Source organism: Perca flavescens, chromosome 21, assembly GCF_004354835.1.
Source record: "Perca flavescens isolate YP-PL-M2 chromosome 21, PFLA_1.0, whole genome shotgun sequence".
Classification (NCBI taxonomy): domain Eukaryota; kingdom Metazoa; phylum Chordata; class Actinopteri; order Perciformes; family Percidae; genus Perca; species Perca flavescens.
The window spans coordinates 11,218,265-11,228,279 of record NC_041351.1 but is presented as its reverse complement, the minus strand read 5'-3'; the positions used below and the strand labels follow the sequence as shown (position 1 = coordinate 11,228,279).

At 40.2% G+C, this 10,015-nt stretch overlaps 2 protein-coding genes across 2 annotated transcripts; both read left to right on the top strand.

Annotated features, from left to right (window-relative positions):
- Positions 1-864: 864 nt before the first annotated feature.
- Positions 865-2,123, top strand: hmx3b (H6 family homeobox 3b). Its single transcript, XM_028568651.1, has 2 exons — positions 865-1,205; positions 1,523-2,123. Exons 1-2 carry the CDS (start codon positions 926-928, stop codon positions 2,113-2,115), a joined length of 873 nt encoding a protein of 290 aa, XP_028424452.1. The 5' UTR covers positions 865-925; the 3' UTR covers positions 2,116-2,123.
- A 1,610-nt stretch (positions 2,124-3,733) lies between these two features.
- On the top strand, positions 3,734-8,131 carry bub3 (BUB3 mitotic checkpoint protein). Its single transcript, XM_028567635.1, has 8 exons — positions 3,734-3,942; positions 5,139-5,333; positions 5,422-5,491; positions 5,630-5,781; positions 6,154-6,312; positions 6,438-6,615; positions 6,815-7,031; positions 7,717-8,131. The coding sequence occupies exons 2-8, from the start codon at positions 5,139-5,141 to the stop codon at positions 7,724-7,726; spliced, it is 981 nt and encodes a 326-aa protein (XP_028423436.1). The 5' UTR covers positions 3,734-3,942; the 3' UTR covers positions 7,727-8,131.
- The last annotated feature ends 1,884 nt before the right edge of the window (positions 8,132-10,015 follow it).

Here is a 10,015-nt window from a genome sequence, read left to right as displayed (position 1 = left end):
GCATTACATCACCTGCTGTCCCTTTGGGTTTGCAGGCTTGTGTACAAAGCTGATTTGAAAAGCCTTTATCACAGTGGTAAGCATTCATTTTGATATCTGCCTGTAGCACTTCCTGACTAATAAAATTACATTTAAGTCACTGAGCTCTGGTACAGGAGAAACGCAGGTACATATTGCGTTCCTCTTGCACACAGGTGGAATAGAGGATATTTGACTTAACCGATGAATGAGGTTGATCCTCCGCAGGTCACTTCAACCTGTTTAACAACAGCATCAACACGTGCAGTCAAAAAAACATTATTGTTTGTGCTGTAAGGAATAAATATTCTTTAAGGTCGAAATCTACTATTTTGTATTAGTTGTATATGTTTTGGGTGCCTTAATTACCTTATTGCGGAAAATATGCGTAATTTGCGCAATATTTGTGCCAAGGCCAAGCTGCTCACAACTTCACGTTGAGGTGTGATAATCCCTGGACCGTTTATTCAATTTAGTGACAGGTGATTGCGGCTCGTGCACGCACCCAAAACCCCGGGACATTCTCCTCTTTAATCTAATTAGATGATAAGTGGGTGCGTGCTGTTGAGCCCGAAGCCAAAACGCTTGCGCGGCCTTTTTTCTTTGGAGTCTATTCTCGTCACAGCCCCTCGCGGTTTCATCTCAAATCCCATTTGCTGTTGTACCTGCCCAATAGCAGAGACCGAGCGCGTTTTAAGTGGGATGGCATTTTTTTTATTTCATCATTACAATCCAGCGCAAGTTTGACGCAGTGATCTGAGCTTTCGGTCTGATCATCATCAGGAGCTGGTTCTTTCTCTCTCTCTCGTGCAGTTTTAACAGACATAAAACAAGATTATCTTTTTTTAGGTATTTCCCTTAGATAAGTTTTGATGGTGATCCACATCGGACATCAGGCTAAACGGTGATGGCAGACTCTGATGCGCAAGAGACTCGCCAACCTGCAAAAGACTCTCCCTTCTCTATAAAGAACCTGCTAAACATCGAAGACAAACCCACAAAGCCCAAAAGTTTCCTCGGCTCATCCAAAGCAGTGTTTGAAGCCAGCTTCTTCTCTCGGTTTGGTGACTTGTCTTTCCCTCGATTTGAGTTGCCCACACAGAGAATTGGACTATCAGCGCAATATTTGGAGAGAGCGTCTACCTGGTGGTACCCATACTCGCTCGGGACTCATCTGAGGACTGGAGGTAAACATTATTAACTTTGACTCTACTGGTAAAAAAAAAAAAAATCTGAATTTAGATTATGCTACTTTTACAGCAAAAGGCCTATCATGTCATATCTTGAAGGGATGGGTAATAGGGGATTTGAATTATACCCCGAATTATGAGGAATTATGCCCCTAACCTCTATTAAATATGAGTATTTTAACAATAAAGAAAAACGCATATTTCACCAATAACTGAATGTCTGAATCAATTAAAATACAGATAATTGACAGTTTAGATCACACGTTTGTTGGCTTAGATCAAATTTGAATACAGTATATATATTTTTCCTCCAGGGTCTGAGAAGGCCAACCTGAGGGAAGCTTCACCAGCACCGGACAGGCGCTCACCGGATCTCCAAAAAAGTGACCAAGATGCCAGAGAGGAAAGTGCCGATGACGATGTCGCGCTGGAGGAAAGCGACTCGGAAGAGCCAAAGAAAGAAAAAGACCAGGAGGACGACTGGAGGAGGAAAACGGACGAGCTGGACTCCGAGAGGAAGCCCTGTCGGAAGAAGAAGACGCGCACAGTGTTTTCCAGGAGTCAGGTCTTCCAGCTCGAGTCCACCTTCGACATAAAGCGCTACCTAAGCAGCTCGGAGAGGGCCGGCCTGGCCGCGTCCCTGCACCTGACAGAGACGCAGGTCAAAATCTGGTTTCAGAACCGGAGGAATAAGTGGAAAAGGCAGCTGGCCGCGGAGCTGGAGGCGGCCAACCTGAGCCATGCGGCGGCGCAGAGGATTGTGCGGGTTCCCATACTTTACCACGAGAACGGAGCCCCAGAAACGGCCGGGGGCCCTGTTGCAAACTCACCGGGCAGCCAGTCACTCCTGTCTTTTCCCCACCACATGTACTATTCCCACCCGGTCCCACTGCTGAGGCCTGTTTAACACTGACTGTACATACTGTACAGCGCGACCTTCAAGAATAACATTTTGTAAATTTTGTAGATTCAATGGACACAATGTTACACACATTATTATTATTATTATTATTATTATTATTATTATTATTATTATTATTATTATTATATAATCATCCTTTATCCTGCTGAAGCATCCTTGAGCAAGTCACTATTACGGCTCCAATTGGTGTTACAGGAGGGACAAATTATTATTATTATTGGTGAAATTGTTATATGCTCAAAAGTGGGTGAATATATTTAAATGTATTCAAAAAATAACTTGTTTTGAACAGGGTTGACTGTCCATATGTATTTTACAGAGATTTGTGTCAGTGTTTGTAGCAAAACGTGGAATTTGATTTTTGATATTTTCCAATATTGTGCAATAATGTTGGCTTCACATTAGGCTACCAGCCTTTGTCACCTATAGTTCACTTTTTCAGAAAAAAAAAATTCTCTTTGTAATAGTGAGGACAATCATGTGATCCTTTAAAACAATCCCCGAAAAACTGCAGGTGTTTTGACGGTAATTTAAAAGCCATGCAAGAGCCAAAAATAGCCTCTGTTTTTGTGTATGTTTTTTCTCTGATGTTGTTATTGGAATTATGTATATTATTATGGTCTTACACTCAGTAAAGATTTTGTTCCAAAAAGAAATGTGTCTTCATATATAGCCTATGTTTCAAACATTTGTGAGGATGGAGCGATCTTTTTAAATTTTGGAAACGAGGTTAAGGCACATTGGGGGTCTGCAGAGATCGTGCTCTCCAAAATTAAATATTAAAATTGGATCATTTTAACAGTTAATTAACGATGGCTGTCATTTTTAATCTGATAATTTGAGAAATATTGCCCAATGGTAGCCTAATTTTAAACATAATTTAAGGAACCATTATCCTGGAATTTTGAAAGTGTTTAGGCCTATTTGACTACACAAACACTTTGATCTCTAGTTAGTTCTTCTTTAAATAATCAATAGCTTATTGTGCAAAACGATAGATTAGCACATAGTCACAATTACACGGCAAAATCAATCATGGTCTAGTAGTCAGTTGTTACATTTTCCCAAATGTTAAATATTTGATATTATGTTTAGGAGGCTGATTTATTAAATAGGCTTATTTTTCTTTTCATTTGCTGGAGTCTGAGAAAAGCAGCCAGACTGTTAGGGTACTAGACTGGACCTATTGGTTCCTAAAGTTCTTCTCAAACCACAAAAAATAATATTAAGGCTACAGATACAGCAGGCTATATCATACAATAGCATAGTCTTGTGCACCGTTGCTGAAGCCAGTCGACTTGATGACAAATCACTTTTATACTCCTATTGTAAGGTTTTCCTATAGTTTGTAGTAGGTAACAATAATCTCAATGTGGGCTGATTTTTATTTATTTTTAAATTGGTGCATTATAGCGTTTTTATATTTGCATTGTATCCATGGATGTATTAAGAGAACTGTATCGAGAGAGAGAGAGAGAGAGAGAGAGAGAGAGAGAGAGAGAGAGAGAGAGAGAGAGAGAGAGAGAGAGAGAGAGAGAGAGTCCTGTGTCTCGTGATCTGCGTTGAGACTACGGAAATGGGTTAAATCAACCAATCTTATCGCAGGCGGGAATTTGAACATTCGTCTCAACCAATCAGCATCCACTATCCACTGAGGCATCGGATTCGGCGGCGCTGGATACGCAGCCACATTGCTTTGTAGCATATCTCCACGTTATATATTCTGTATTTTTTTTTCTTAACTAAGGCATAATAATTAGGTTCGTTAAATAAAACAATCAGTCGCGCCCTGAAGGACACCAACCCGAAGCGGTAAGTAAAGTGAAACGGCTAACACCAGGGCTTGTAACGTTATTTACTGTTACAAGCTAACGTTCGTTCGCGTTAGCAAACACCGGTGGTAGCTAGTAGAAGTGGGCTCAGTGTAGTTGCTGGATGTAACGTTAACGGAACAAGTCGTGTTGGCAGTTTGAAAAAGAACAAATGATCGAAAACACACAAAGTAGCTAAAGGTATTCCACCAGCCCTCGCAATAGAAAACCATGTTATTCAGCTTGTATGTTAGCAAGCTAAGTACGGTGGCTAACGTTAGTTTAACTAGCTAGCTAGTTAGCGTCACACAGTCACTGTCAGTGAGCTAATTTAGCTAACGTTCACAACAAGCTGGAAAGCCAGTGATCCACCAGTAACGTTACGTTATGCCAGTAACGTAAGCTTAAGGGTTAAAATCAGAAAGCAGTTTATTGCCACAGTAATGTAACCATAGACCTGTAGCTATATGAGTGGAACTACATGGAATTTGCCTTGGTGAGGGTTGGTGGAGGGTTACTCCCTAGGAAAATGTACGTTAGTTTTGAGAGATGTTTTCAGGCAGAAAAAACTGCATGACACCCATGTTTTATAACTCGATGAAGTGAACGTGATCTAATGTGGCAAGGTTTTAGAAAACAAGTTTTTCATCAGAGATGTGGAGGGAGTCACTTGCTATTACCAAACTTAAAACGACTTATTTTCCCCTGGCGTTAGCTCAATGCAAACTTTTATAATCACAAACCTATGTTATGGTTTTTATCTAACATTATGACTGTTAAAGTAATTTAGTGTGAATCTTGAACATTTAGCAGTCAATAATCCTGAACTTTATAGCCATGAATTTGTTTTGTCAGTGGCAGCAGTGGTTTAGTTTCAGCTCATCTGGTTTTGGATGGTATTATAACAATAATATAGAGAGGATGAACACAATAACAATATATGTAGGAATTCAATGTAATTTATCTGCAACAATTGTTGCTTTCCTGAACCATATTATTTAAATAACTGTTTCAGCCATGTCAGAGAGGTGTTGCTTAAACTCTGGACATTTTTAGAGCTCTAGTTTGTCCATATTGTTTTGTATTGAAGTGTAGTTATATTTGAACATGTCATTTATGCACAAATTAGACTCATTAAAGTCACCTTGGAGCAGAACTTTGTCTCTAATTTCAGACCTATATGTTTCTTTTTTGCAGATGACAGGCTCAAACGAGTACAAGCTAAACCAGGGACCAGAGGATGGCATCTCTGCTGTCAAGTTCAGCCCCAGCACAGCCCAGTTCCTGCTGGTTTCTTCCTGGGACTGCACTGTTCGTCTCTTTGATGTCACAGCCAACACCATGCGGATGAAATACCAGCACACAGCTCCAGTTTTGGACTGTGCTTTTTACGTAGGTCACAGATTTTTATATTTTTCCTTTCTGCCATGTCAAAGCCCGGAAGTCTGCTGCACACATAACATTCCTCTTTTACTTGCAGGACCCAACACATTCTTGGAGTGGAGGTTTAGATGCACAATTAAAAACTCACGATTTGAACACAGACCAAGGTATGTCACAAACCTGTTAACTAAGTACTAATAAAAAGTTTCAGGTAGTATCACCTAAACCTGTCACAGATCTTCATAACTATGCCATTTTTCCTGTACGTGTTTTTTATGCTGCCCTTTCAAATTATCCTTAAACAGATACAATAGTTGGAACACATGATGCCGCCATTCGTTGTGTGGAGTACTGCCCAGAGGTTAATGTCATGGTAACGGGTAGCTGGGACAGATCTGTTCGGCTCTGGGACCCAAGGACGCCCTGCAATGCTGGCACATTTACCCAGCCTGAAAAGGTAGAGCAAAAGAGACCCAGTATAGCCAAACAATTAATTAAAACTGTACAATATTTCCTGAGAGACTTTCCTGCAGGAAAACCTAAAAAAAACAACTTTTTGCTTTAATCAAGGAGTTTTCAAGAACAGCTATGACTGGTGCACAAAGAGGTAGCCATGAAGATCCATTGTTTCTGAGAAAGTACTGTAATTGATAGAGAGAGAGACCTTGTAATTTAGTTTACTGCCAACTAGTTGCATATTACTTCATGTGATATGTGAAGGTGTTCATTTTGACAGATTTTGGCTTGTTCCATGTGTTTGTGTAGGTGTCAAGTAAGCCCTTTGCTAGGGTTGTGTCTCAGTTTTTTCCTCATCTTGTCTATGTGAAAGGTGTATACCCTATCTGTGGCTGGAGATAGGCTGATCGTTGGCACAGCTGGGAGACGAGTCCTGGTGTGGGATTTGAGGAACATGGGCTACGTACAGCAAAGAAGAGAGTCCAGTCTCAAGTATCAGACGCGCTGCATTAGAGCCTTCCCCAACAAACAGGTACACTTTAAATTAGAATAAACTTTTTATCCGTTAAAGTGTCTACATTTCTGCTGAAAGATACAGACATTGTGTTCATGAAAAGAAGTGAGATAGTAACTGAATATTTTCTGTCTTGGCTCCAGGGCTATGTGTTGAGTTCAATCGAGGGACGTGTAGCTGTGGAGTACCTGGACCCGAGCCAGGAGGTTCAGAAGAAGAAGTATGCCTTCAAATGCCACAGGCTGAAGGAGGAGGGAATTGAGTTTGTTTACCCCGTCAATGCCATCTCGTTTCACAGTATTCATAACACCTTTGCCACAGGTACGACTGGCTAGTTAGTACTTGACAAAACACAACCTTGGTTTTTTTGTCATGGGGCAAAGCTCATGGATTCTCCAATGACATTTAGTATTGAGCTGCCAAGGTTGCATGAGGAGCACACAGTTATTATAGATCCATATCTCAGCAGGAACACGGCCTGAATCTTTTGTGGTTAACCTTGAGCCTCTCCTTCTTCCAGGTGGCTCAGACGGCTTTGTAAACATCTGGGACCCGTTCAACAAGAAGCGCCTGTGTCAGTTCCACAGGTACCCAACCAGCATCGCCTCACTGGCGTTCAATAACGATGGCACCATGCTTGCCATCGCCTCCTCCTACATGCACGAGAGGGGGGACATCAGCCACCCAGAAGATGCCATCTTCATCCGCCAAGTCACGGATGCTGAGACGAAACCCAAGTGAGTCTTCCTCACCTCTTGCGTCCCCAGTATGACTGAATGTATGCAGCTGCATTTACAAGGAGCACGTCCAGCTGCAGCACACGCCGATCTGTATCTCTGCCTGTCCACTTTTCAATATCCGACAGATGAAAGACCGATGAGACCTTGGAAAAACCAGTTTGTGTATCTATGCTGTGGTAAATGACCAGACAAATGGAAACCTGCTGTACAATGTAATGCAATCCACAACAATAGTCCTGTAATAAATACTACCTTTTGTGAAACTAAATCCATGTTTGACCAGAAACTATAATAATACCTTTTTTTAAATGTTTGTTTGGAGTATATGGTATAAAATGGACTCAAAAGAGTAACCCAATGTTGGTTAAATGGTTTTCACTCAAATTGTGGCAGTTGACTGGGTTTCCAAGAATGTTTAGGATGAACTTTGTTGTAATGTCAGAACAAAATGCTCCCACTTATGTCACAATAGCGACTTTGGACTAAATAACCTCTTGTTTTTGCTGATCCAAGTGTAATAAACTGCTAAAAACATCTGTTTTTGCAGATCTTTGTTTTACTCGGACTGTGTTGAACCTAACAGTGAACTCAGCGAATGGGATATCACTTGTCTCCCATGCATTAGTTCAGTGATTGCTCCTGAGTTGATTGTATCCATTCTCTCCTGTCTTTTGGTTTACAGGTCAACCTAAGTCCGCCTCGGAATGGTTCCCTCTGCGTATGAAGCCTTTATCACATTTGGGTTATTTGCTGGCATCCAGTGTGTACCATTACCATATTGTTTGCTTTCATTTCTTTCCATTCCAATTTCTTGTAAGTAATTTATGTTAAAACCTTTCTCCTCTTGTTAAATATTTCATTGTTTCATGTATGTTATGATAACCAACTTGTTTTCTTGACTTAAACGTATTTTGTATACACTTATTTAGATATTTTTTACGTGGTCATTTTGGAGTCATCAGCTATGTATCGTTGATTTTAAATTTGTTGACTTGACTAGTTACTTCTCACTTCACTTAAGCTGTCCTTGCATCAGTCTTGTAAAATTGATAGGAGTTTGACATTTTTACGAAATAATAAAACCATTTGTATCTCCAGTTTTGTCACATGTACAACCTGCGAACGAAATCCTGAGAAATGCTAGAAATGTGTCGGGGCAGAAGAGGCTGTTCTCTTGATGTGGCGAGGGAAAGCGATGATCTGCTCGTCTTGCCTAGGGCTCCACTTGCCCCCAGACAGCAACCTGTGTTGATAGACATCAGAGGTCTACGGCCTAAACCAGATCCTGCTTTATTATTGGGGGGAAATTGGAGGAAAAAACTAAACAAAAGTCAATGACCTGTCTGCATCTGTCAGACTGAGGGGGGGGGGTTCAATTCTAGATTTCTCTTTTTGAATGGTGCTTTATCAGTTGCGTACACTAGGTTGTAATTTCAGGTTGGTCAGGCCGGAGTGCTATCCATCTTGTTGGCTTTACTGTGATTTAATTGTTTTTAACTCGTTCATTGAGAAATCTTTACAGAGAGAGAATGTTTAATGCACAAACATTGAGCTAATTTATTATTATAGAAAATACAAGTGTAATGGCAGAAATTTTTCAGTGGACCAAAAAGTTTTCATCATTAATGCAGTATTCAGCATTATGTGAATGTGAACAGTGAACACGGAGCAGTGTCCTGCAAAAGTCTAAGCAATGTCTTTTTTTTTTTTTTTTTTTTTTTTTTCCCTCAGTTCAGATTTTCAATTGCAACTAATGTAATTTCTGCAGCCCTTCAGCCAAAGCAGCAGAGAAGATCTAGATGTCAATTATTCTATTTAAGAGCTCCAATTTTTTCTAATGGCTCTATCTGCTTCTGCAGTATCCTGGAAATGATTAGTTCGGATTGGTAAATTATGTAACTAATTCCCATGATTGTTGATAATGACTCCGTCTTTGACGTTAGATTATGACTGCAGCTTAATATGAAATGGCATTCATTTTGGGACATAATTACAGCCCATAAAGCGGAGAATGGCCGGGGGTTTGTTGTTGGGTCTACAGTGAATTACCTTGTTAACTGTCATCTTTGGCTTCCGCCAAATTGGAAAATTGAGTTCTTTGAGTGTGCATTAAAATGGTTGAGGTTTTCTTGTCTGTATCGTATAGCTGTTTTGTAAGAAAAAGTAATTTAGCGGCCAATTTGTCAACTGCGTTAAAGCAATATGTATGTTTTCCAACCTTAAAACCGTTTGCAAAGAGTCACAAATAAAAGTCTGTTTTTATTGTGAACCTTAAAGGATTTATTAAAGCCTTAAACATAACATACATTGCAGTTGCATTAGCTATCTGCATCTTCCTCTAAGCCTGTGTTCACAAATCTCTCTCCAGGTTTTTTTTTTCTTCCTCCAGCAAAGGCCCAGTTAACCACATCTGTGGTTGTGTGACCAGGCTCTGGTTTCCAACCACTGAAGTGTTGCAGACAGTTTGGCTCTACATGAAACCGTTACATGACAATTAAAAAGGGTGATTGTGCTCCAACAGCCTGTCATATGCATTTAACCCAACCACAAAAGGCTCTTATGTTCACTCAAGAGGGCACCGATGACCTTCAACCAGACACCTTATCTCTGAGGACCGGTTTCTAATATTATATCCAGCTAATGATAACATCCTTCATGAGCTGTGTAGAAATGGGGAAATCACATGATGCATCAGGAAACGTTGACAGCATTCAATATTATGGTTTGTCTTCTGTTTCAATACAGCGACACCATGCAATAATGCATTTTCTTATTCTTTAGTAGTACAGATCAAGCTATTCAGTATGTTTCAATAAGCAGCATTATTTCATTTTATAACTAACTGCATTTTCACATCAAAAAGTAATTGTTTGATTGCACAGCTTTTCAACCATGATGGGACATGCTTCTCTGAATATGGTGTTGAAAAACTAATTTCCATTGATGGTAGCACTTCAGCAGCTCTTTATGATACTGATCTT

Bases quoted from the DNA above. Each gene is read 5' to 3' on its own strand.
- hmx3b (XM_028568651.1), top strand. From the start codon at position 926: ATGGCAGACTCTGATGCGCAAGAGACTCGCCAACCTGCAAAAGACTCT. The intron at 1,206-1,522 runs GTAAACATTATT...TTTTTCCTCCAG, and splicing joins GACTCATCTGAGGACTGGAG to GGTCTGAGAAGGCCAACCTG.
- bub3 (XM_028567635.1), top strand. From the start codon at position 5,139: ATGACAGGCTCAAACGAGTACAAGCTAAACCAGGGACCAGAGGATGGC. The intron at 5,334-5,421 runs GTAGGTCACAGA...TTTTACTTGCAG, and splicing joins TTTTGGACTGTGCTTTTTAC to GACCCAACACATTCTTGGAG. The intron at 6,313-6,437 runs GTACACTTTAAA...TCTTGGCTCCAG, and splicing joins GAGCCTTCCCCAACAAACAG to GGCTATGTGTTGAGTTCAAT.